Source organism: Anastrepha obliqua, chromosome 1 (genome assembly GCF_027943255.1).
Source record: "Anastrepha obliqua isolate idAnaObli1 chromosome 1, idAnaObli1_1.0, whole genome shotgun sequence".
Taxonomy (NCBI): Eukaryota; Metazoa; Arthropoda; class Insecta; order Diptera; family Tephritidae; genus Anastrepha; species Anastrepha obliqua.
The window spans coordinates 184,617,854-184,645,782 of record NC_072892.1 but is presented as its reverse complement, the minus strand read 5'-3'; the positions used below and the strand labels follow the sequence as shown (position 1 = coordinate 184,645,782).

At 36.1% G+C, this 27,929-nt stretch overlaps 2 protein-coding genes across 9 annotated transcripts in view; one reads left to right on the top strand and one right to left on the bottom strand.

Annotated features, from left to right (window-relative positions):
- The first annotated feature begins 3,653 nt into the window (after positions 1 to 3,653).
- LOC129244051 (glutamate receptor ionotropic, kainate 2) lies at positions 3,654 to 22,824 on the top strand. 5 transcript variants are annotated; one of them, XM_054881666.1, is made up of 16 exons: positions 3,654 to 3,887; positions 5,398 to 5,558; positions 5,627 to 5,843; positions 5,955 to 6,145; positions 6,263 to 6,461; positions 8,016 to 8,179; positions 8,278 to 8,508; positions 15,277 to 15,480; positions 15,538 to 15,622; positions 15,689 to 15,965; positions 19,294 to 19,495; positions 20,735 to 20,954; positions 21,019 to 21,131; positions 21,204 to 21,236; positions 21,297 to 21,412; positions 22,301 to 22,385. In XM_054881666.1, the coding sequence occupies exons 1-15, from the start codon at positions 3,743 to 3,745 to the stop codon at positions 21,375 to 21,377; spliced, it is 2,523 nt and encodes an 840-aa protein (XP_054737641.1). In that variant the 5' UTR covers positions 3,654 to 3,742; the 3' UTR covers positions 21,378 to 21,412; positions 22,301 to 22,385. The 5 variants fall into 5 exon arrangements, with proteins under 5 accessions (XP_054737641.1, XP_054737634.1, XP_054737646.1 ...); XM_054881659.1 differs by lacking the exons at positions 21,204 to 21,236; positions 21,297 to 21,412 and adding an exon at positions 22,507 to 22,824 and having other exon boundaries at positions 22,301 to 22,450; XM_054881671.1 differs by lacking the exon at positions 21,297 to 21,412 and having other exon boundaries at positions 21,204 to 21,246; positions 22,301 to 22,411.
- Positions 22,802 to 27,929, bottom strand: part of LOC129244024 (leucine-rich repeat serine/threonine-protein kinase 1) — a 32,467-nt gene continuing 27,339 nt past the window's right edge. For all 4 annotated transcript variants that reach the window (XM_054881634.1, XM_054881624.1, XM_054881614.1 and 1 more), the window contains exons 17-25: positions 26,107 to 26,784; positions 25,588 to 25,998; positions 25,134 to 25,504; positions 24,916 to 25,072; positions 24,494 to 24,812; positions 24,150 to 24,426; positions 23,842 to 24,084; positions 23,326 to 23,758; positions 22,802 to 23,230 (exon numbers count right to left, since the gene is read on the bottom strand). In XM_054881634.1, coding sequence (XP_054737609.1) covers positions 23,033 to 23,230; positions 23,326 to 23,758; positions 23,842 to 24,084; positions 24,150 to 24,426; positions 24,494 to 24,812; positions 24,916 to 25,072; positions 25,134 to 25,504; positions 25,588 to 25,998; positions 26,107 to 26,784 — 3,087 coding nt within the window. In that variant the 3' untranslated portion in view covers positions 22,802 to 23,032. The remainder of the gene's footprint in view (positions 23,231 to 23,325; positions 23,759 to 23,841; positions 24,085 to 24,149; positions 24,427 to 24,493; positions 24,813 to 24,915; positions 25,073 to 25,133; positions 25,505 to 25,587; positions 25,999 to 26,106; positions 26,785 to 27,929) is intronic.

Sequence of the window (27,929 nt, the reverse complement as noted above, 5' to 3'; positions counted from 1 at the left end):
GAGGCACTTCAGAATATAACAAAGTTATCGCAAATGTATCAGTTTCGCATAATTTGAAAAAACCTGTTAACGTAGTTGCTGGGGGTTGTGCTGCTCTTTCCAACAAATTTGCTATATTAAAATAAACACGTTGGCCATTCTCAAGATGCACAACCAAGTGAACAACGGCAGGATGTCTTTCGTGCATTGGAAACGACATAATCCTCCAGACAGCTTCATTGCTACTAATATAGCGAACCATTCATCAATCATACATGGTGAATTCACATTTAGTTCACCGCACGGTCCATGTATCATGTTTTTAACGACAACTTGAAATAACTCAGGATCAGCAGTGTGGTTAGGAATTTCAGCTGATATAAGGCTATCGATTTGATCCGGAGTTATTTTATGTACCAGACAAATTAGTATATGTGCGTGCGGCAATCCCCTTTTCTGCCATTCGATGGAGTACATATGGCAACGCACCTCCCCAAATACATATAATTTCACAATTAAATCCATAAGTGCTTTACATTTTTGCCGAAATGGATACTCATGTAGTTCAAACACATCCTAGGGTTATCCAGGTTCACGTTTTGGTCTATATCTCGAGACCCTAGTTACGGAGGGGCATTAAAAATACTCTATACTATAGCAATCATCAACAGCTCCCATTTGCTACCCATATTGTACGAACACATCCTTAAGTTATCGGGGTCCACATTTTGGCCGATATCTCGAGACCCTAGTCACGGTGCGGCATCAAAAATACTCTATACTATAGAATCATCAGCAGCTTCCATTTGCTACCCATATTGTACAAACACATCCTAGGGTTACCCGGGTCCACATTTTGGATTATATCTCGAGACCCTAGTCACGGAACGGTATGAAAAATACTCTATACTATAGAAATCATTAACAGCTTCCATTTGCTACCCATATTGTACAAACACATCCTAGGGTTACCAGGGTTCACGTTTTGGCCTATTTCTCGAGACCCTGGTATCCGATTCTTAAAATTTCAAAACACAAACCATCTACTGAATAGTCCAAACAAAGCCTAAAAATTTGGTTTGGATAGGTGAGCCCGTTCTTGAGTTATAAGATTACCAAGGAAATGTAACTTCTTTTTATATGTATAGATTACTCCAGACTTGAACGTAACTTAACAAACTTGGAAGCAACTTGCGGAATGGAAAACATCTACATGTAATAACTCCAGCCTTAAGAGCTATTAGTTTGAATTCTTAAGATACGTGAATTACGTAAATTGAGAGCGACGAAAAAATCATGCTGCCATAAGGTTAATTTATTTGTAATTCAGTAAGCATTAAAAAATTAAATGTGTGATTAAGTATTTTCACAGGCTATATAGCAATATTATGAATTAAATAATCTTAATAATAAAGAATACACGTTCGAGCCCAAGCAAACTTTACCGGAAGATCCTATAACCTGCCACTCAATTTCAAGTTTAGTTAGTCTATGATCGAAAACCTTACATTACTAGATAGCATATTTAGTTGATACATATACATATACGTACATATATACATTTATAGGTTTAAAAATTAAATATTCAAAATCTATTAATATATAATTTAATTTAAATTAATTTAAAAACAAAGAGAATGAAGCATGGACGTGAACACAAATCTTGCCGAAGAAAAATCAACCACCTCTCCATAAATGCTATAAAATAAAAATTGACATAGAAGAAAAATAGCTCGCTTTCGCAAGATTAACATAAACCGATCTATGGAAATGCAGAACTTAATGAGGAACATAGGAAACTAGTAGAAGTTCAGGACATGCATTGCTCCCATATAGGGACGTTACGATACGAGTTTGGATTTGGCATCTATTCGAGTACGACGTGTTTCGTGATTTTCGCTAAGATTTCAAAAGAGCAGTATAGCTCGGTAATTCGCTGGATGCTGTCTATGAGGACACTTCGCCATCTATGACCACAGTTAGATATTGGTTCAACGAGTTTAAACGTGGGCGAACATCTGTTTTTGATGAGGAGCGACCAGGACGCCTGGCAGACGTAGTTACCGAGGAAGTCATTCAAAAAGTCCACGACATGATTCTCGCTGATCGACGAAGGAGTGTGTGCGAAGTAACAGGTGCAATAGGTGTGTCGACTGGAGCGGCAATTAATATTTTACATGATAAGTTGGGGATGAAAAAATTGTCGGCCCGATGGGTGCCGCGAATGCTCACAAGCAACAACAAGCGGATGCGGATGTTAACTTCGAAGCAGTGTTTAGAGTAATTTAAGTAAGTTCCGAAGGAATTTTTGCGTCTAGCGTCACCGCTGATGAAACCTGGACTCATCATTACACACCAGAAACTAAGCAACAATTAAAACAATGGATCGAGCGGAAAGTTCATGGCGACGATTTTTAGGGATGCAAACGGCGTCATCCTCCTGGATTTTTTAGAAACAGGAAGAACGATCACTGGAAAATACTACAGTGAGTTATTAGACATAAAAAAATGAAGGAGACACGGCCGCATTTGGCGAAAAATAAAGTCCTGTTTCACCAGGATAATGCACTAGCACATTCATCCGGAATTTTCGCCGCCAAACTGCATTCCGTATTCACCCGTTCTGGCTTCCTGCGACTTTTTCTTGTTGTGTTGCTGGCGACATTTAAAGCAATTTGCCGGTCAGTTCTTATTTACTCTGCACTCATATGGTCGCCTGACACTTGTGATTCGCAGAGGAAAAAGCTTCATACCTGTCGAAATACGGCTATCAGGACAGCCACGGGAGGCTTCCTAAATAAAAACTGATGTCTCCCCTGGAACGAGGTTTCCATGCTCACGATTAAGGAGCTCGGTAAAATGCACAACCAGCTGCTGCTAGGTATTACCCTAGGAATCCCCCCTGCAGTCACTTGCTAATGGCACAGCCACCTCCCTTCGACTACACCTCTCTTCGAGATCCAGGACCAAGCACTACTGAGACTACTAAAGCGAAGAGTATATAGAAAGACATTAAGCGTCATTTATCGAGAGCCTTTTACCGCCTTCCTAAACTCCCGACCCAAGAAAGCCATTATCGGATTTCAACCACCACTCATTGCAGGCGAGAAGATTCAGCTGCCTTGTAATACCCGCCAAATTTTGGCTCGATTTCGTTCAGGACATTGTACTAGGTTAAACTTTTACCTATTTTTTAGGCCTTCTTTATTTTTTATTTTATAGAGGTAAACCATCTCCAACAATCTAGAGTGCTTAAAGACAACATCTGTTGAAATAGGTCGGCTGTTTCTTTATTTATCTACTTGTGGAATGCGCTACACACTGAGGAGAATCTAGTCCTCCCCTCAGTCGATCATCCCATCAACGTTTAGGTCGATATTCTCAACCGTTCCTTTTCTTCTTTTTGTTTACGCCTTATTATTTTTGATATTTATATGTAGTCACGTATGGATAACATAAAAGTAATTGAAAGCTCTGCTAAGGTAATATCGATATGTGTGCTTATGTTTTGCACATAAGAAAATGGTTTGCGTGTAACTGTAACTACAATATAAACCAAAAGCTCTCCATTTCTCTTCACAAAACAATTTCTAAATATTCCAAAATTATTTTCGAATTGGCGCGTGGCTTTTCATCGAATCGAAAACATGAAATAGTCGCTGCTTTTCTTCTCTTCGAGGCACATGGCCGCAACAAACGGAATGCTCTAAAGTTAGAATTTTATGGATAGGCGTTTCTTTTAGCTAGTTGCGTGAATTGAAAGATGCATTTCAAAAGTAATATTTCGCTATTTTTCATATTTTTGGTGCATAATGTGCGGTACTGCACCGCACAGGATAGTCGCTACTCAAGTGATGGCAGGAGTTATGAAGGCAATAGTTACGGCGTATTTGAACCAATACCAATAGGTAAAAAATTAAAAAAAATGTGGTTTCTCAAATACAGAATAATACGCTATTTTTATACCAAATACAAATCTACATCTCATGCATAGACATACATATGTAGTTATAATTTATATAGCGGCATAAAAAGATTCAAATAAAATATTCAGGCAGGTTATTTAGTGAAAGTGAATATAAAAATTGATTAATACGAGTGAATTTAGTGTTGGTGTTTTGGGAAATTAATTATTTGTTCATTTTAAACTCATTTTTGATTCAACTTAAAAAAGAATTGTGAAACTGGCAGCTGTCAATTTAACCAAAATAAATAAAAAATATTTCATTTTGCAGCAGAAATTGTTAATAGAAAGATTCTACGTGACCATTCCAATCATATAGATGTGTCCATGAATGTTGATGTTTACAATAAAGGTCATTATTTTAACAAAAAAGCTGAATATGTACGTTCGTGTTCAATTAACGTGTAATCAAAAGTGCTTTAATATGTTATTAGATGTTGTTGCTTCGCATTTAAAAGAAACTTCCATTTCTCCACATACTATTTTGCACAGCCGATATGAAGTTGAAGCTAGAAGCATAAGTATGATGATGGTGCGAAAGAAACGGTTTTTCGTCATTTCATTTTATGCTGACTAATGTACACGGCAAAGGAAAAAAATCAGCTTCAACCGATACAACATTTAATAGATCCACCTTGATAAAAACCGATAGTTTTCTTGAACATCTAAATTCAGTCGGAACTCATTGAGAAAAAAGGAGGCTCTAACAATGAAAGTGAAACACTGAACCTCAAATATCAAGTTGACATTTAGCATATACATATACTATACATCATATTTGGTGTTAGGTGCTCAAAAACCTCAACAATTCAATAATACTTAGTATAATTAATAAGGGGTATTTCAAAAGTGACGCCCAGATGTCAGCAGTGAATAATTCCTAAACGTTGCCTTTTTTATGTCATCTTTAACATTTGTCAATTTATTGAAGCTTATTATGAAAATGGTCGATCTTTGAGAACATTTCGCAGAATTGGTGATTTTTTGGTGGAAATAATCGTTCGAATGAGTCGACAATTCAAAAGTTGGTGAACAAATTTCAAGAAGCTGGTTATGTTGAGGGTAGAAAAAGTAGTGGCAGGCCAAAAACTAGACGTTCTGTTGAGAATATTGCTGCTGTAGCGCAATGTGTTACCGAATAACCTTCAACATCGATATCTTGACGTTCTCAAAACTCAGGCATGAATCGACAAATAATTTTTAAGAGCCGTATTTTTAATAAAAATAGTGAAATCGGAAAGAATCTAAATTTTTACAGGATTTATTCTAAAGCAACATCTTGGAAGATCATATAAAACCAATGTTTTTAGAGATAAGAAATGATGATACACATATGCTGTTAATTTTCATAAAACTGGCTAGTAATTTAACGGCGCCATAATTTATACTTGAATAAGCACCATCAATCATTGAAATAAATATTTATAAAATATTTTTTAATTTAACATATATAGGTTTAATTACTGACCAATATACCGATCGTATGGGGGTTATTTTTGAACACGCAATTGAGGTAGTCAATGACCACTTACGAACGCCGCTAAAAGCCATTAAAGAGGAAGTTAGTTACGGCGATTCCTTTCAAGCTTACAAAATATTATGTAAGCTGTTGCAGGTATACAAGAATGCTCTATTACGACATTTATTTAGTATATTTATCTACAGATAAACATTTTCTTGCAGAATGGCGTGGGTGGGGTTTTTGGTCCCTCTTCGCGACATACCGCCAAACATTTGACAACGATTTGCGATGCCAAGGATGTACCCTATTTCTTTTCAGAAATGAATGAGAACTCGGAGGCTTTTAACTTATATCCTCATCCCTTAGACTTCTCAAAAGCGTTATATTTTTTACTCAAAGAGTATGAGTGGTCTCGTTTCATATTTTTATATGAATCTGGTAAGAGGAATGATTTTTATATTAAACTCTTTAGTTATAACTTGTATTACGTTTTTACTTCTTGACTTGTTTCTTATTTACATACATATATTTTCTCGTGTCTATCTCCAGTTGAATACCTTACTATACTCAATGGTCTTATGTCATTCTATGGTAATAACGGTCCAACCATAACGGTTTTACGCTATGACATAGAATTAAATGGCGATTATAAAACAGTACTGAGACGTGTGAGGAAATCTGGAGATAATCAGATCGTAGTTGTTGGCTCTTCAGACACTATGCCCGAATTTTTGCGACAGGTGAGTCAGAAAACAAATTTAAAAATTAAGATATAAGGATATAATAAGGTCCCGATTGATATGCAACACTTAAATTGAATATCAGACATTATATTAAAATAACTATGTAAATTCTAGGCTCTACAGGTTGGCATTATAAATGAGGACTATAAGTATATTATCGGTAATTTAGATTTTCACGCTTTCGATCTTGAGGAATTTAAATACACCGAGGCGAACATAACAAGCTTTAGAATGTTTTCTCCGAAACAAAGCGCCATTCAAAGGATTATGGAAAAGATGGGGTACATTTCCACCCCAGAAGATTTACGAAATGGTAGGTATAAGTACAGTAGTTCATAGTTGAAATAAAACAATACAAGTAGATAAGTTTCAACTTTAAACGAATGAACTAATACAAGTATATTGTTAAATGAATTGTAACTAAAAGCATAACAAATACTATTGAATGTATTTAGATGAAAGGGCGTTTGGAAAATGCAACAACAGTTTACATGACAACTGACCAGTACAGCGAGTAGCGCTGACTCAGCAAGAGGAGAGATACAGGTTTGACCTGTTGAAGCCTAGAAAGAAGCCCGGGGAGAAGATGTGGGGAAGTCAGAAATATCGGCATTAGCTTTGTTTCAACCGCTTTTGGTTTTGTTAGTTAAATTATGATCCAAATAACAATTAATGTTTCTTAGATAACAATTTTTGTTATATTACAAACAGTTTTGCTCGGGCCTCACTAAAATTGCAAAATAAAGCTGAATATATTTCCATTATTTTTTCGATTCTATCAACTCCGCTTTTAGAGATTTACTAATTTAAATATTTTTAAAATTCTCCCGGAGGCCTATCACAGGAGAACAATCAGAAGGTCATCACTGTGTATAACAAATATATTATATTTTATTCCCTTTTTTTTAATTATGTACATATATGCAGATTTCTTAAACCGGAAGCAAATGTTACATCCTATGTCATACATATATGTAGTTGGACTACATTTAATTTTATTTAACTTTGACCTGAGAAGACTTTCCGTGTTTCTTTAGTAGTCTCGATAACGAAAAGTTGTTGATGCTCTTTTAAATAATACTCACCAAGCCGCATAGCTTAAAAAACTTAAAAAAAATTAATGTCGATCCGTTTTTTTTTTTTTGAGTCTCTAAAACCTCTTCGTTCTCACATATTTCATTTAACTCTGTTGAACTGAAACTTATATGAAAAAATAAGCAAATAGACACTTTAAATAAGTCCGCATTTATTTGTTTAACAGAAGCTCTATGGGTGATTCTCGGGAGCAAAATAGCCCTTAGTCAAAGTGGCGCAAATGTGATTGGATAAAATGCAACTCTTAATAGCGACGAAACGAAGAGAGATAGCAATTCAGACTTTGAAAGAAAATATCCAAATGTCTAAGTTGCCTCTTTTTTGATTCTGCTCATTATATTGAAGCATGTATATTATTAAATATTTAGCTTTAGTTTATGTACGAATATGTATATTAACCCTAGATCAGTCGAGCAGTTTTCTAGCGATAACAAAACGTCTGTAGCCAACGTAGCAAAACGTTCTTATATGGATACTTAGTTTACTTCCCAAAGCAACACGCACACCGCATAAACAACTCTCTAAAGCAGCAATCAAGTCGCTAACCAGATCTCTTCAGAATTAGTTGATATGAACGCGAACTAAATATTGAAGAATTAATTAATAAAAAATGAATGAATACATTTCATTTTCATTATCTAGTTTCACTAGACGTGTTAATTAATAAAATATGTAGGCACGTAAATTAAGATAAATATTAAACAAATGTATGCACAACTATAGTTTAAATTTAATTAATATTTTTATTACTGTTGGTTTTCATAAATTTCAGGTTCCTGCCCTATAACGCTTTCCATGGCTTTAGTATACGACTCTGTTCAGCTATTTGCGGAAACTACCAAATATCTAACGGTGCAGACAGTGGCCATGAACTGCAGCGATCGCAGTGAAAGTGTTCTGGATGATGGTTCCACGTTCAAGAATTACATGAGAACGGTATTTGCTCCGTTAAGTTGTATTTATATTGTGCCTTTACATATTACTCAATTACTTCAACCATTTATCAAATATTTTTTTGGTTCCTTTCGCAACAGCTCAATTTGCAGGAAAGGACTTTGACAGGCCCGATCTACTTTGAAGGCAATATACGCAAAGGCTATTCTTTAGATGTAATTGAATTACAGCCATCCGGAATTCTAAAAATTGGAACATGGAATGAAAACTCCAATCTTACCATGAAACGTGTAGCGCAAACGAATTCAATCGTAGACAACGTTGATAACTCACTGGCAAATAAAACATTTATAGTGTTATTAAACGTGCCGGTAAATGTTTCAACTAATTTTATACGTACAAATTGACATTGCATTACATTTATTAATAAAATGATACGGTCTCCGCTTTCAAGCAAACTGTATCAATAAACACCTGAGCACGTGAATCTTTCAGACATTCTAACTCTGTGCTTTCAATGTTGCTAGCATTCCCGAGAACGTATGTAGGTACTATGTAGAGAATGTTTGAGTATGCTACAGTTTAGAACAGTGGTCGCCAACCTTTTTAATGTGTTGAGCTACTTTCAAGATTTTGAAATAAACAGCGAGCTACTTGCACAAGCCAACATAAATTAAATAATACACAGTTATATTCGACATACAATACATGTATTTATTTTACTAATATACGTTCTATATATAATAAACTTATGACTAATAGTGCTTATACTTATGCATAACTACATCCATGTTCACACCTATCAATCGTAACAAAATTTTTTGCAGTCATAATGGCAAATCACAAGCGACTTAAAAAAACAACAAAACAGTAATAGTACATTATTATATAAAGATTTTAAAGTCACTTTGAAAAGCAATCAGTTCCATTTCTGTCATGGCAATGTCACAGCAATGTCTTCGCCAAAGTTGTTCATAACACAAGTTGCAAACTGTTGTATATCAATGTCCATGAAGGGTGAAACAACAAATCGCGTCACTAAAGCAATTTTGTCTTCGCCAAAGTTGTTCATAACACAAGTTGCAAACTGTTGTATATCAATGTCCATGAAGGGTGAAACAACAAATCGCGTCACTAAAGCAATTTTGTCTTCGCCAAAGTTGTTCATAACACAAGTTGCAAACTGTTGTATATCAATGTCCATGAAGGGTGAAACAACAAATCGCGTCACTAAAGCAATTTTGCTGAAATCCTTGAAACGATTTTTTAAGTTTTCCTTCAAGTTAGAAACTATTTCCATATAATATTTACTGCTCTAATAGATTTTTGGATATCTTTTCGGAAAGAATAGGAAAATGCTTAGTATCGCGGTTTTTTAGGTTTTGTTCCCAAAATTCAAGTTTTGTAATAAATGCATTTATATCAGAAATCATTTCCGCTAATTCTTTATCCCTGCCTTGAAGCTGCAAGTTAAGCTCATTTAATTTCTCTGTAATGTCCACAAGAAAACCAAAATCTCTGAGCCAAGTCGAATTTTCCAGTTCAGGAATCGGTTCATCGCGTTCTTTGAAGAATTGGATTATAGCAGGCAGGACATAATTGAAACGTTTGAGCACTCGCTCTCTGCTTAACCATCACACTTCAGAGTGAAGAAGTAGCTCTCCGTATTGACAGTCAATTTCATCAGCCAAGGTTTTAAATAATCTTCTTTGTAACGCTTGAGCTCTAATCTTGTTCACAATTTTCACCACCAGTTTCATAACGTTGTTCAAGTTTAGAAAATTTCCACATAATGCTTGCTGATGTATAATACAGTGATAACTAAGAAATTGTGGAAAACTTTCATCCTTATGACATAGCGCCACGAGCCCCTTATCACAACCCACCATAGCTGGAGCACCGTCAGTTGTCAGGCCTACCTTTTTTGATATTGGAATTTTCTCAGAAGAGATGAGATTTTTTAAATGAGAAAACAGCTCTAGCCCAGTAGTATGTCCTTTGAGTAGAATAAACTGCAAAAGATCTTCTTTAATTGTAAAATCACTAAAAGTCATCCTGAGAAATATGGCCATCTGTGAGGTGTCAACAGCATCTGTTGATTCATCCAGTTGCAGTGAAAAATAAATACAGTTATCTAAGTCACTTCTTAACTGTAAAAAAAATATCATTGCTCATTACTTCTACTCGCCTCATCACTGTATTAGCAGAAAGTTGCATAGATTTTATAGCATACACTATTTCGTCTTTATTTCTAAAGTTGGCGAATAAAGAATCTGCAGCTTCCAAAAATGCTTGTTTTATGATTTCCCCGTCTTCATAAGGTTTTTTCTTTTGTGCAATTATCTGGGAAACAAATTATCTTGGCCCGGCTGCATGCAAAGAAATAGCGGAAGAAATATCGTTCCAAGTCCTGTGAACGTTTTTGTCGCCATCTTTTAATTTACACACCTGTCCTTCCGTAAAAATGGACTGCACACTAGTTTCGAGCTTCTGATATTGAGCGAGTTTGTTTTTAAGTTCCTCTACTTCTGCTTCAAGAAATGATACTCGACAATCTTCATATGATCTAGAGAACAAACTTCATTTATTAAAAAAAGCATGCTGTGAAATTAAATTATATAAATATTTACTCGGTTTGGGTTGAAACATTCACGAATTTGGAAGAATTATTATTTAATTCATTCCAACTGCAAATATGTACTTTCAACAGCACTGGGTAAAGCATCTTCAGATAATTTCAACCGTTTTCGATTCGCCCTAGATACAAAATCCTCTGCAGTAAAATGTAGCGAGCAAAGTTTTGAAGCAGGCTGCAATTCGACACCGCAGGACTCGGACCATTTTTTTCTTTTTATTGCGTCTTGCGGAACATGGACGAGTGGCTCTGTAGATGGGCAGTTGGAAACCTGTAAACGAAAAGGTTCACTCTTTATATAATTTCAAAGTCTATTGGCCATTAGTTTGAACTTACGTATTTGTGTTTGTATGTCGCACTTGCAAAACGGTTGTGCTGCACTCTGGCAGGAAAACGGTTACAAACATATTCACTTAACACTGTTAAGCACGGAATGAGTGGCTCTGTAGACGGGCAGTTGGAAACCTGCAAACGAAAAGGTTCACTCTTTATATAATTACAAAGTCTATTGGCCATTAGTTTGAACTTACGTGTTTGTGTTTGTATGACGCAGGAAAACGGTTAAAAACAGCTTCTGTTGCAAGCAGCCAAAGGAAAAGGCTCAAATTAGCACGGAAATAACCTAATGAATGTAAAATTATAATTTATTTATTAAATAATATGAATTTACTAAAAACTTACTCAAATTCACGAATTCAGAAATTCAAATGTCAGCGAATTCGAAGAAATCAAATAGCAATGATGCCAACTAGGAGTGAGATTATTTTCGAATAATATTCGAATAAACAGTATTCGAATAAAACGAATAATAATATTCGTTTCAAATAATTGGAATAGTTCATTATTCGAATACCTCACTATTCGAATACCACCTCACTATTCGAATACCTTACTATTCGAATACCTCACTATTCGAATACCACCTCACTATTCGAATACCTTACTATTCGAATACCTCACTATTCGAATACCTTACTATTCGAATACCTCACTATTCGAATACCTTACCTTCTTCTGAATCATCTGTAGCACGGCTGCTCGAAGGTTCCGGTTGATTATCAACTCCATAACTGAGTTTATGCTTAAAGTTATAATGGTTCCATAAACAAGTGGTGGATCCCATACGTTTCAGCATATCACCACAATAATTGCAGGAGGCCTCACCGGTATTTTCCACGATTGTAAAATGTTGCCAAACTTTGCTTCTGGGCATTATTATTATTTTTTTTATTTGTCTTGATTGATGATTAGATTGGCTGAACGTTCTTGCTTGAGGTTCTTGATTGTTAATGAGTGATCTAAGCGCGGGATTTAAAGAAATACAAAGGAAATATGTATACATAAGCGATCGAAATTCCCCCAACTAAACTCAACCCAAAGAAAAGTTTGCCTGAAATGTCCATCTATATATTTCTCATCGCCAGTTACCTAAGCGTATGCATGGTCGTAGGACTGTCTGCACTCGTTTATCGGGCTTAGGTCAGTCAGTAGCAGGTAGAGTATATGAGTATATGTATGTGCATATAATAGTACTGCGAAAAGCAAAAAACCTAAAAGAAAATAATTTCACGCCTCAAGCAAGAGTAGTCCGCTAATCTAAGTAAATATTTACCAAAATATGAAACAAAAACAAAGCTCCGACACAATAAAAAGTAGGTAGTATTTTCATTTAATATAAGCCTTTGCGTGGTTTTTGACTTTGCATACATAGGTACATGCACTTGTACAGAAACCGATTAGTAGTCCGCTAATCTAAGTAAATATTTACCAAAAATATTCGAATAGTGAGGTGGTATTCGAATAGTAAGGTATTCGAATAGTAAGGTATAACGTCAGAAGGTATTCGAATAGTGAGGTAGCATAGCATAGCATTATTCGAATAAACGAATAAAAAATTCGACTAAATATTATTCGAATTACGAATACCTCTCGAATAAAAGATTTTATTATTCGAATAATTTTTATTCGAATAGTCCCACCACTAATGCCAACGGTTATGTTTGTTCTACAAATTTTACTTTTGCTCCACTTTTACTTACAATTTCTTGAGTTAGCAACACAGTTTCTTGCTAAGGGAGCCGATTTGTCAAGAGAGAACGAGAAAGCTGTTTACTGAGCAAACCTTTAATAATTGAATCATGGCGTATATATAAAGCCAAAAAATTCTCGAACACGCTAATCGGTTCCAGCCGATCCTAGAACGGAGACGCGACTTCGCGTCGTGTTTGTCGGCGCGAAATCGCTTACCGCAGTGTTGCCGCTGTTTATCTATTTATTATGAAAATTTCTGAAATTTGCTAATACTGGTATGATTTTCAGACTTTTGGATTTTTTGCAACGTGACAGCGCCTCGCATTGCCTTTGCGAGCTACTGGTAGCTCGCGATCGACGGGTTGGCGACCACTGGTTTAGAGGATACAGGAGTAAAAACATAATGTAACTATGAATCTAGCTCTCACTCGAAAGGTAGAAGGATGAAAGTGGAGTTTTATAAAAACAACTTTACAGGTACATTAGTATGAATGGTCAAAATTAAATAAATTTGTGAGGCAATAAGTAACTTTTACCACAGATTTAGTGAAGAAAATGTGCCATGGATGACTGATCATTTTCCCGGTGTTTATAACGAACAATAGGGGGCGCATTAATTAACAAAAGAAAAATTGAATTTTTTCTAAGAAGTTTGGGGGATTCTGGTTATCAATTAAGTATAGGAAGTATTGTAGACTGTACTCAACCTACAATTTCAAATATTATATTATCTTTGATGATGCATAAAACGTATAAAATTTCCTACCCCTGAGACGGAATTTGAAGACGCAGTTGATGTACCTTCTTTTTAGTTTTTCTAAGAGGAGAGGACTCCTTTACGATAAATTACCCGCATTTTTTTATAAATTAATACCAACTCGATTTTCGAATAATTCTTCCTCGGAATCTGGAGTTTGAATGGAAAATAAAGTGAATTTATGTATGTAAATATGTACGTTTTTACAAATCAATTTTTTTCTAAGTCTTCTATTTTCACATTACTACCCCAATACTAGCAAATGCTAGAAATTACTCAAACCAACCTCTGTATACTTATATAGCAGGAACATCCTCCGCAGGTGCTCAGGTTTTTATTCATACGGGTTATTGTCTCTTTATGGCACGTACTCGTATATGAGAATTGCGTCTGCAAATTTGAAATTTTTAAATGCTGGCCCATATTTTCCACACATGACTGTGCTTACATGGACGTATGTACATGGATCCATGCATACATACATATCTCTACCCTCTTGACAGAACAACTTTTCCCGATTTGATACTTTCTTCCTGTCAAGCGCTAAATTCCTGGATTATAATGCAATAAGCATCTAAACTAATAATCATCAGAAGCAATAGCTTATGAATCTATTAATATTAATAAAGCCAAAATTAAATATTGCTTCAAGTCCAAGAAGTTACTTTGTCAGAGATTCACAAATATCTCCGCGCATGCATATGAATCTCACATAAAAATTTCATGTACTATATAGTATACATATGTACGAAGTGTGTTCAAAAAATAAGGTGAATTTTTTTCAAAAAATATTTATTTATTCATCAATTTCTATTTTATCTCATTCAAAGTAGCCCTCTGAGATATAACACACTTGTGCCAGGGTTCTTTTCCAATCCTCGACGCAGTTCTGATATGCACTTCGATTTGGTTTTTATCTCCTCAATCGTCGCAAAACGCCGTCCTTTCATGGGTCTCTTCAATCTTGGGAACAGGAAAAAGTCGCAGGGGGCCAAATCTGTTGAATACGGTAGCTGAGGCATGGTAACGGTGTTTTTTTTGGCCAAATAACCTCTCACAAGCAAAGATGAGTGAGCAGGTGGATTATCATGATGCAAGAGCCGGCGCATAACTTAAATGCTCCTTATTCACCGTACGACCTTGTGGTAAGAACTCCTGATGCACTACGCCATGGTAATCGAAGAAAAGAGTGAGCAAAACCTTGACATTTGATCGAACTTGGCATGCTTTTTTTGATCTTCGCTCTCCTGGACCCTTCCAACGGGCCGATTGGGCTTTGGTTTGATTTTATAACCATATAGCCATGATTCGTCACCAGTTATGACCCTTTTAAGCAAATTTGGATCAAATTTTGATTTTGGAACGAACTTCGCTGCCACACATTTCATGCTAAAATTTCCGAAAAGATTGCATGAGCCAACTAATATGCGGACTTCCTCAGCAACTTCTTTAATTGTGATTCGACGAATCTCCATAAACATTTTCTTACTTTCTCAACATTTTCATCGGATAAAACATAAAAAAAAATCGAAAGTCGATTGTACGTAGCCCGCGAAATTTGAAAATTCACCTTATTTTTTGGACACACCTCGTATGTTTGGATGTGTATGTATGTACAAATGTACAAATTACGCACATAACATCTTTTTGATGCATTCAAATTCTTTCTTCAATTCCATTCTCATTCATTCTCATTTATATTTCAACCAACTTTAGAACAAACCCTATGCTAGTCTAGTGGATAGTTATGAAAAACTGGAAGGCAATAGTCAGTATGAAGGATATGGAGTCGATCTTATTCAGGAGCTCGCTGCAAAGTTGGGTTTCGATTTTATTTTAAAAAACGGTGGCAACGACTATGGATCATATAATGCTTCTACAAACACAACAACAGGAATGCTAAAGGAAATCATTACGGGGGTAAATTGATTATGTCAAGCAATTGAATCTAATTCTTATATTTTTATTACTATGAAGAACGCAGACTTGGCAATAACAGATTTAACAATAACAGCTGCACGTCAACAGGTGGTCGATTTTTCTATACCATTCATGAATTTGGGTAAGAAATTCCTTTAATTAAACTATTAAAATAAAAAATTATCTTTGTAATAACTTTTTCTTTTAGGTATTGCAATTTTACATTTAAAAGCACAAAAAGCTCCACCAGCGTATTTCACATTCATGGATCCATACTCCCAAGATGTGTGGTGGCTTTTGGGACTCTCCTTTCTATTAGTTTCATTCAGCTTCTTTATATTGGGTCGTCTTTCTCCTTCAGAATGGGACAATCCCTATCCATGCATTGAGGAACCGACTGAATTAGTAAATCAATTTACTATTGGCAACTCATTGTGGTTTACTACGGGTGCTTTACTGCAGCAAGGTTCCGAAATGGAGCCAAAGTGAGTAAAAAATAAGTGTTTCCTCTTGTATTTCGTTTCTAACCATAACTTAATTGTATTTTCTGTGCTAATATATAAGTATGTACCATATATGCGTGTCTAGCGGCACTAGGAAGTTCATTTAGACTATAGTCTAACCAACATGTTTTCTTAGGTAATCAACTGACTTTAATTACTATAGAGGATGGCTTCTCTGTAAAAATTCTGAAAAACAATCGTGTCTGGATTTTTTATTTATTTTAAGTAGCATGCTTTCCGATTATTTTTCGATATAACTTCAATTAAATACAGGAATCCATCCTCCCGCATCACATTTCGGGCCAACTCGACCTCCTTATTAGCAATATCACAAGTAAGTGTTAAACTATTATCGAACTTATAACTAGTACACAAGAGATGGACTGTTGGATGTCTTGTGTGCTGCATAACGCCGTCTCGAGTTTTCATGTCTGTAAACGTGCAAAACGTCACTGAAAAATGCATTTATCGGATTATTACATGCGTGTGCGTACGTTATTTCTTAAGATTCGGAATTATGAAAAGGCAAAAAAAAAGTAAGTGAACTAAAATTATTGTAAACAAACTCAAGTCTATTTACAATACATTAAGCCCAAAGCAGAAGGAAGTGATGGCGAAGTTCATAAACCAACACCAACATTTGGCAAAAATTTAATGCCTAACTGCGCACAGGGAGTGAACTTCCAGCCGCTTATGAGATGAGCTGCCAAAGTCTCGAAATGATGCAGGTCACCAATTAAAAATGTGAAATGTGGAAGAAGATTTATATCTGTTACAGTAAATAAAAAAGTATTATTGACTGGTGAATCTTCTATCAAAAATATTAGGCGAAAAAAAAACTTGCGTTCAAAAGATCTTCTAAGCAAAAGAACATCTGGTGGATCCTATAAAGAGAAGCTGCTGACATTTAGTGAAGAGCTCTTGATTGAAGGCAGGAGTTATTTTCAATATTTGAAAACGTGAACGTTCTGGATTCAGTGGACAGAGACAGCAACAACGATATGATTTTGAAGAGTGCATTCAAAACTTTTACTATTTATTTATTTTTTAATTTCAAAAATTTTTTTATAATAACATAGTTAATACTACAACAAAACCATATAACGTATAAGTTTTAAATTTTGTACAAAATTTTAAAAAATTCCAAAAATTTTCATCAAAATTTCAAACTTTTTACTAAAAATCTTTAGATAAAATCCGGGTATATAGTTTCATAGTTCATTCAATGTGGAAATTGAAAATTCAAGTTTCAAGAGGCTGAAACATCGGGTTGATTTTTGGCATATTTTTTTTTTTTTTGTTGACGGTGTTGGAGAAAAGACATAAGACCGCCAGCAAATCTATTCTGAAAAATTAATGTGACTTTTGACCCACTTCAAAATTCAATGGACTATAAAACTACACACCTGAAATTTTTCTAAAAACTCTTAATCAAAAGTGGAAGATTTTGTTGAAATTTTTTCAAATTTACTCAAAGTTTGAAAATTGGTTTTATATGCTTTTTGTAGGAGAATGAATTATACTTAAAAAAAAGTGAAAATTAGAAAATAAATAAATAAATAGTCACTACTTGTGCGGTGAAGTATGTTGAAAGTTTCATTTATCTCGTTAGCATAATTTCAACGAATGGTGGAGCTGAAGAAGACGCAGAACACCGTCTGCGTAAAGCTGCGTAAATTTGGAAAAATAGACAAATCTCGGAAAAAACTAAAACAAGAGTATTCAACCCTTTCAACACACTTTTATATGGCAGTGAAACGTGGCTGGTGTCGAGAAGCATTGCAGAAACTACAAAGCTTCACAAATAAATGCCTTCGAATAATATGTAAAATTTTTTGGCCGAACACTATCCGACATACGGACTTGTGGCAGATCACCGAGCAGGATCCAATCAAAAAGGTGATAAGTGGTCGTAAAGTGCGATGGATCGGGCACACTCTCAGAAAGGACAGAGAAAACATTTGCAGAACGGCATTGGAATGGAACCCACAAAGACACAGACGACCCGGTCGTCCACGAAATACTTGGAGGCGATCTAACCCAGTTGATCAAACGTGGGATGTCGTAAAGAGAACAGCGGTTAACAGAATAAGATTTAAATGTTTTGTTGAAGCCCTATGTTCCCAAGTGGTAGGGTAGGGTAGATACGATGGCAAGAGTACCCCAGGTACACTTCAAGTAGCACTTACGTGCCGTTTTGATACCATAATGTAGACCACTACCTGTGATACTTCAAATGCAATATTCCAAAATTTATTTATTAAATCAATGCAATAGCCAGTTACTCAAATTGTCAAATAAAGTTTTATTTGATCTCTTATGATCTAACAAATTCTATAAAGTGGATTTTCATCATCTAAACCTATGTCCATCATTTCATTAGCAATGTCTAGATTCTAAAATCAATGAAAACATTGTAGGAAGCAGCGCACATATTTACAAACCTTGCTATTTTAAGAGGCCTGTTTTATTATACGCCGGCCCTTTAAAATGCCGATACTCCTTTAAACAATGCGTCTGCCTCTCTACTGCAGTCCATTGAAAAAGGCCTTAATGAATTCATCCCAAGCACTTCTATATGGCGCTATACACCACGGTAACCGGTACACACCAAAATAACCGGAGTCTTCTAATTAACTAAAAAAGTGCTTATTGCGTATTCCCTATTTACATAAAGTACAATTCGATTTAAATAGGCTCTCCAGCGCCATTGTTTGGTATTCGTAGTCACAAATCTATCAAAGATGTTATTAGTTTAAGTATTTCTCTATCAAATTCAAAATAAAAACCCTTCCAGTTGAGGTACATACATATGTTCGTTATCTGCTGGTTCTTTTAGTCCTATATGTAAATTAAGGTCTTATAACAGAATCGAGGTACTCTGTTGATATTTGATATTGTTCGGGCACAACTTGAGTTCCATAATTTGCAGAATGTTTGATAATATTTTACAAACTGTGCTCTAGCTCCCTTCCTGACGAGTATTGATAGCCACCCGTTGCCAAAACCTGTAGAGTAGAAACCGGTTGTAGCACTGGAAGAACCGCTTGGGCATCTATTCATTCTAGACTTTATTTTCTCAATGACATTTTCTAAAGAGAAAACTGTTTAAAATTTTATAAATGCAATTCTTTAATACCTTTATTTTTCTAAAATTTGCATTTAACTAGATATAAGATACACTAAGCTTATAGCTATACCGCTATGGCTTTAAGCTAGGTTAAATGATGGTCACTTATTACACTTCTGTATGTAAGTTGAAATATTGTTTTGTGAACGATATTTCATTTTCTCTGCATTCACATTTTAGAGCCATTTCAACCCGCACTGTCGCTTCCTTTTGGTGGTTTTTTACTTTACTTATGGTTTCAACCTACACAGCGAACTTGGCCGCTTTCTTAACCATCGAAAACCCAACAAGTCTTATTGATTCCATAGATGATCTTGCTGAAAATAAGCATGGTGTGTTATACGGTGCCAAAAAAGTGGGTTCAACGCGAGAATTTTTCGAGGTAAGTAATACACGCCAAGCGGGATTTCCATTAAATACTTGCGCCGAGTTCCTTAAGCTTGCCATGGCCTTCTAGAGGCGTCTGCTATTAGAAAAAATATTTTATATAATTGTAGTGTTCGTGCAGCTGGTTTGAAACCTGGTCACTACCGAATGTTAGTCACGCATCAACCCAAATAGGAGGAGGAGCTAGCCCAAACACCCAACAACGAGTTAATTATATAATATCCAATTATATATTTACATACATATACGTATCCGAAACGAGTGACTAACTCAAACATTTTAAGGGGAACTCACATATTAAAAGATAATATACTATTTAAGATTCTAATTGGTCAACTTAATAAGTTTGTTTTACAATCTCGAATTTTTTAATCCCAACGATTGCCCTACTCCCACCTAATACGAGAGAACCAATTTACATAACGAACTGATCGTATTTATTATGGTGCAGGGCCGAGAGGCAGTAGGCATATCATTTTCTTACGGATGAGCAAGCAAGCCCAATATATTGAAGGTGATGCAATGAGACTTACATTCTTGGTATACGGATCGAAATGATTCATATATTTGCACAGGGTTTTAAACAAAGATGCATAAGGGCCGCTTCACAATATTATATCAACCACGTCAGGTAAATATTATCAAATAAAAAGCAATTCGTTCATTCATTTATCAGTAACAGGCAAAGTTTGGTCCGATTACATTACAGTCACAATCAGTATCAAAGAAATCTTTATTTGAGCAATAACAATGGTCTTAATATAGTGGATGTTCTTTCCGTTTTCCGTACATCCCTTTTTACCTACAGTACCACAACCGTAAGCAGTCATTCGACATTTTTATGGCCCTCAAACCAATCTCACCCCTCTATCTTCTCGTTCCTAAATTCTCACTTTACCCTACCCCTTGCAATGTTATGGCAAAGAACGAATTTGATTTCTGAAAAATCTAGAAATTTCTGGAAGTTGAACCTGTGATTGATGACTTTTAAACGACAAGCCTCTTCAAAACTCAATGCCAACAATACTCGTATACGTGACTCAATGTACGTGAATAGAATAACCATCCGTCAAGAAGGGCCACGACATACATATGTTATACCGAGCTACCGTTTAGTTCTCGGATATTACTATGGCTGAGTGAGCCTTGTGTTAATTGCACTCTTCCTCCCAGACTCAACGCTGACTTCTCCACTGAGATTGTATAACCCTATAATTGCCCTTGACTGTTTCAGAAATCAGAAGACCCTCGCCATGTAAAAATGAACAAATTTCTAAACAGCCATCCTGATTTATTGACCAATGACAACATGGATGGTGTTAAGCGGGTTGACCGATCCTACGCATTCCTTATGGAATCTACTTCAATTGAATACAATACGATGCGGTTATGTCATTTAAGAAAAGTTGGTAATGCATTGGATGAAAAAGGCTATGGAATAGCTATGAGAAAAAGTGAGGACAAATATGCAATATTTTTTTCAACACATTTATACACCTAATTCCTTTTTCACTATAGATTGGCCCTATCGGGACAAATTCAACAACGCGCTGCTTCAACTACAAGAACAAGGCTCCTTAGAAAAAATGAAGAATAAGTGGTGGAATGAAGTCGGAGCCAATATTTGTACTGTGAGTTTTAGGCACAATATTAATGTACTAATCGTTTTTATTATTAATCTATTCATAATTATCTGCCCATAGATTTCTTTTAAGCTTCTGAGAATAAGAAATTTGGTATAATATCGTACGTATCTTAATTTTAACAAAATGAATTATGAATACTTAAAATTCCAGACTTCTAGATTGCCAACAACTTTCCCACTTTCCTACATCTTGGAGTGTCTCTGGCATCTTGACAAACGTCACAGTTCTTGAGAATTACAGTCTCCTATTGTATCGGTTCACTGTTGGTAAGGGTTTGTTTGGAGGACTTTCTAAATTGCTTATATCGTAATTCAAAATTTCAAATAGTAAATACGTATGCTTCCCTATTTTTACTTTCGGAGAAGGTGCCGTCTACTTTTTTAGATTCTTCTTTTTCTTCTTGATTGGCGCAATTACCGCTTACGCGCTTTTGGCCGAGCGAGCCAGTCGTTTCTTTCTCGTGCTAACCGGCGCCAGTTGGAAACACCAAGTGAAGCCAAGTCCTCCTTCACCTGATCTTTCTAACGCAGAGGAGGCCTCCTTCTTCCTCTGCTACCACCAGTTGATACCGCATCGAATACTTTCAGAGCCGGGGCGTTTGTATCCACTCGGACAACATGACCCAGCCAGCGTAGCCGCTGGATCTTTATTCGCTGTGCTATGTCTATGTCGTCGTAAAGCTCATACAACTCATTGTTCCTTCGCCTACGATATCGCCCTCACCAACGTGCAAAGGTCAAACAATCTTCCACAGAATCTTTATTCAAACATTCCAAGCGGCGCCTCATCGAATGTTCTCATCGTTCAAGCTTCTGCGCCATACGTTAGGAGGGGCATGATGAGAGCCTTATAAGTGTTAGTTTTGTTCGTTGAGTAGTAACAATTACGTACATAGTTCAAAGTAAAGGACTAATAATAACTAAACAACCTAGTCCGGATCGTTCCGGTAACGTAGAACCGACTGTCGTGGGAACGAAGCATGTATGCAGGTATGCTGGTGAAACTAATACTCGTAGAAGTCTACGAGAAAAAGTAGACTTGTTCCATTCGCCAATCGCTAAGTGATTGCCTAATCGAAGGCAGTTATTGTTAATATTAAGAAATAAATGGTCTGTCACTAAAAAAGATACTGTAATGTTACCCTTTATTTACAGTCTGGTAAGCAGGGAGAAACTCAAACTAAATTAAAAATGGAGAACTTAATGGGTATTTATATTGTCTTGGTAGTGGGAAGTGTCCTTGCCTTTATTTATGGCATCGTTAGCTGGATTGTTTACATCATCGCAAAAGCAAAACATTATCAGGTGAGTAAAATTAGATATGTAACCAACAGTATAAAACCATTTATCGACCCCTTTAGGTGCCCATGAAAGAAGCCTTCTTGGAGGAGTTAAAGTTTGCGCTTGATTTTAGTAGTCATACGCGTATTCTTAAAAGCACCGCTTCAATATATTCACGTAGTCGCAATACCTCACTTTCACCTCCATCAATTGAGCCACAAACTAAATCACTGAAATAATAATTGGTGTATTTAGGGCATATTTTTATTATATTTTTTATTAAACATATAAAGCTTGGCTCATAATAGCTTATTTAAAATGACAATTTTGTAACTTTATAGCAAATTTTGTATATAAATACTTAAATATGTCTAATGGAAAAATATATGACAAAGAGATTCGAAAGTTTTTATTATGCACATGCATGAAATACTGCACTGTAAGTACATACAAACATATACATATTTATGTGACAAAAAATTAGATATTTGAAATGCTTTAGTAATCGAATAATTAAGTTTAGGTTAACTTTCTAGTTAAAAAGCTTTGCAAATTGTTTTCGCCGCATATCCTTTATGCAAGTGTTTTTATTTTTTCATATTAAAACTATGCCCAATTTTTAGCTCTCCACAGCAAAACATGAATATGATTATCCATATCACGAAATGACGAACGCGCATCTCGTCCTTGCGCATTCGCGCCATCCACTGTGTCCATATATCGCGATATCAGAGAACGATAGCGCCGACCAATTGTAGCAATTAATGGGAAATTCGGATGGGGCACTGCAACAATACTTTTTATCTGGAAAAATTATAAAATAATTTAAGTAAATCTACTCAATAATTTATGTGAGAAATTAATTCAGTAATAAGGTGTAGGTTAGTACTGCAAGCTACCTCATTTTCATATGGGCGAAAAACAGTTATCGGCCGCAGCGTATTTATTTCGGTAATAATCAAACATCCCCAAGTCGTACCTATATACAACTCATTGCCATGTGAAGCCAACGCAGAAATTTGACACTTAATCAAGCTCAGGTGCTCATCTATAGCTATGCTCTTCAACGATTCCGAGCAAGGCAAGAGTTTGGAACAATCCAATTTGTTTTCGATTTGTTTCTTGCATACACTCCACTGATATACCATAAAACCAGGATAAAGGCAAGAAAATACAAAATCATCTGTCGCGCACATACGAGCCACCTTTACATCCTCAATAGCATTAGGTTCTTCACTGTGACATAGTGCTTGGTGACCACAAACACCCGTTTTGCTCAAAGGAAAAACGTTGATTTTTCCAGCCATTTCACCACACCAAAGTTCATATTTACTTAGAATATACAAAATAATTTTAGGATATGTTCTATAAATGAACGGGAAACGATTCCTTCTCAATACTTAAACTTTACTTACTCGTCAATGACGACAGAACAGGCGCTATGTAGTATAAGACCGGAACAAATTTCCGTTAACACAAACGAACCCTCAGCAAATGCACAATTTGTTGGTATCTTTGTGGAGTCCACTAAAAATACACGTCCATTGTGCAAACCGACAGCGACGCGCTCAATGTTACGCAAATAGACTAGACTTATTACTGGCGATTTTATAGTTGGATCTAGCATGTACGAAAAGATGTATTCATAGTTTGTAGTGCTGTGAAGTATAAGTCCTTGTTATATATGGTGTTAACAAAATTTATATCACTTTTCACCATATACCTATAGGAGTGCAAATTCCCAGCCGCATCACCAATCCAGATACTATCATCAATTATGCAACAACAAAGCATATTTATTTTATTTTGACGCGTTGCGGAACACGATCGTGAACTGCTTGAGCTATTAATTAGCTCCGAACGTGAGGAATGGTCCATTTGCAAACGATTCGTGCAAATTATGCTGCTGCCTTGTAGAAAATTGCCCGAAGGTAGAACATCCAATATATCGATACGTGAATTGTAGGCGGGAAACCAGAGTTCAAAACCAGCTGTTTCATCTATGATAAAATGAAAAATAACAAAAATGTTAGATTAAAGGAATTGGGGATTAGAGGAACTACGTACCCTCCGTTGTTGCTAGCGTGTTGAATACGCCGCATACCACTTTTTCACTGTGGGGCAAAGAAATTGCATCTAACAAATGTATGCACTCTGGTGCAGTGAGTATTGAAACAATTTGACTGGCTGATGGCCGTTTCTTCGGCAACTCATCCCAGCATAGAACCATAAGATCAAGACAATAAGTAGGAAATTGAGTTTCACGCTGTGTAAGAGGCGGGCGACTACCTTCGAGTATGCACTCTTTGATGGACTCGTGCCCTTCGAATGGTTGCCGTAGGCTAATGTTTTCATAGATGAACATACCAAATGAAAAGCAATCAACCTTTAGAATAAGAAAAATCAAAATAAGATGAAATCAAAAAATTTGATAATCATGTTGTAATCTAATAATAAATATCAACTAAACGTAGTATAAAAATATATACTTTTTCAGTATACTCCTCTTCGCCATTGTAGCGTATTATTTCCGGAGCCATGAAGCCTTCAGTACCCCCAAAACCCTTAGAACCACTTGGCGCTGTATGACGGCTAATGCCATAGTCAGCAATCTTTATGTGTACGCAATTTCGTGGGGTGTCCTCACTATAAGTAGAAAATGTTTCGTGAGATTCATTTTACCCTTTTTCCGCCTGGTGTGGCTTACCTATGCGGCTGTGGAAAATCCCAAACGAGCACATTTTCTGACTTTAAATCGCGATAAATGATACGCCGCCTATGCAGATACTCGATGGCACGTGCCGCTTGTAATACCAATGTCTGAAAGGTATGGGGACCAATATGTGCACCGCTTCGCCGATACTGACGTAATATAGAATCAAGGCCACCAACTGGAGCAAGCTCTAACACTAAAGCTAGCGGTTTAATGCATATTCCCACCAGTGGTACGATATTTGGATGTTTTAAAGTAAGCAACACGGCTAACTCTTGTCGCGCAGTGCAATAGGCTTTGCAGGCATGCTGTAATGGATCGCGATCCCATTTGCCTAAAGCAACTTTGTAAGCCATCAATGCACTCTATACGGTACAAAAATATATATTAAATTATAAATTCAAGTCGTCACTTATATAAATATTAATATAAATAGTCAGTAACTCACATCCTTGGCTCTGGGTCCTGGTGGTACAGGCTGCAGCATTTTCATAGCCACCGCTTTAAAGCTGCGCGCTGTTGTTATTTTACAAGTTGCTTTGAATACAAAGCCAAAAGCTCCTCGGCCCAACAGTGAACCTTTAATGATGCTTTCCGAATTGATGCTGAATCGATCGGGTATATCTGCAAATACCACATCAGGCGCCAACATAGCCATTTGCATTTCCAAGTGTACGGGGCAAACTATTTTTGTCTGGTTATACACGGAAAGTATGCACTCCTCAACCATCCAACAATAACAAATGTTTGTTATATCGTGTTGATTGTAGAGAGGATGGCCATCAACGGACGTATTCCGAGAAGAACAAGTCGAATCAGGTCCTACCCCTGAATCGGCATCCGAAAGGCATAGAGAATCCTTGATAAAATTATAAAATATATTACATTGCATCTTTGCAAATTAGAATTAAAAAAATTAAGCAAATTTTTTGGTTTCTAACAAACCAAATCAATCTTGAAAACTCACCTCCGATCTTCTCTCTCGCCGTAATACCGCATTCATATATGACGAAAACAAATTCGGGGCACCTTCATCGGCAATTTCACCATATTTTCCAACACGTCGGCTGGCACTCTTACTTTTAGTGGCACCAACAGTACAAGCACCACCATCTAAAGGACTACCACCACTATCAGCGGCATCCTTTGTTCCTCCAGAACAACCTAATATCAGTTTTTGCAAACATTTCGGACATAAAACCAAACGGGTGATTAAGAATCGCCCCTCTGACGTGTGGACAAATCGTGTACCTAATGCTGGATACCAATCTTCAAGCAACAAATCAATATGATCCACTGCAAGCGCTAGCAATTTCGAAATTACTGACATATTAGGTTCAAGCTGTGCAACAAATTCACGATCACCAGCAGACATTTCCTGGAATACGGCGATATTGATGAGTGGAAAATATATTTCCAATATACTGGAGGATGACAAATTTACATCGCTCCACAAACCATCAAGCTTGAGTTTAAAACGATTTGCCGGATTTCGAAATGATTGCGTTGTATTAGTGGCCTGAAAGGGAACTTCCCATATTTTGAAAAGTAAGATTTTGCCAAAGTACAAAGAGACGCCAGTTTGCCATAAGTTCCATTGAGTGCTCTGCTCTAAGTAATTGCGCAAGTCGAACTCCAAAGATTTCTAAATTTAAAAATTTCATAGTTTTAAATTTTTTGTGTTCGCAATGAATTAATCCAACGGCATATGTGTAGTTTATTCATTGTATATCACATGTATATTATATGTACTTTATATACTTATATACCCGTATACAGGGTGGTTCATACAGAAGTTTCTTCTTAAAAAAAAAAATAAAATTTACAATATTTCGGTATATTATTGGTTTCCTCGAAAGAGCACAAGTTGCATTATTTATGGTGCCGGTTTCTGGCTCTATTTCTCGAATGGCTTGCGCGATATTCGCCTTAAGGACCCCGCAAAAAATATTTCAACGGTATCAAATCGCAGCTCCGAGGTGGTCAATTGATAACACGATTAATAGCATGGCGCGCCAGCCTGCACAAACAATTGATTATCATGCCTCTGTATCGCTCAGCGTTGACGAATTGAGAATTTTCAAACAAAAATAGGCCGCCAATTATGCCACCGCCACAAAATTCACCCAAATTCTCACTTCACACGCACTGGCTTTTCGACCTTCACGAGCGGGTTTTCCAATTCCCAGAAAAGGTAGTTTTGCTTCATAGCATAGCTACCGAGATGAAAATGTGCTTTGTCATAAAATATAATATAATTTTAACTTATTTTCATAAAAGCACTGTTTGGAAATAAATAAATGATGTTCAAACATAAAGCAATTCGTTGGGTTCCGCAGAGATATGATATTGACTTTCTGTGACGATTACCAGCGTAAAAGGGATGTCACTGTCAAAACAACATATCATTAAAAAAAAACACGATGAGTCACCCTGTACATAAATATATATTATTATATTATTACTATATATTATTATATTATTATTATATATTATTATATTATTATTATATCTATACTAATAATATATTATAAAGAGGAAAACTTTGTTTGTTTGTAATGAATAGGCTCAAAAACTACTTGACCGATTTTAAAAATTCTTTCACCATTCGAAAGCTACATCATCCACGAGTAACATGGATTATATTTTTTTTTGGAAATAGGGCTCGAGATATAGGTCAAAACGTGGACCCGGGTAACCTTCGGATGTGTATGTACAATATGGGTATCAAATGGAAGCTGTTGGTGAATGCTTTAATCCAGAGTATTTTTCATGCCGCTCCGTGACTAG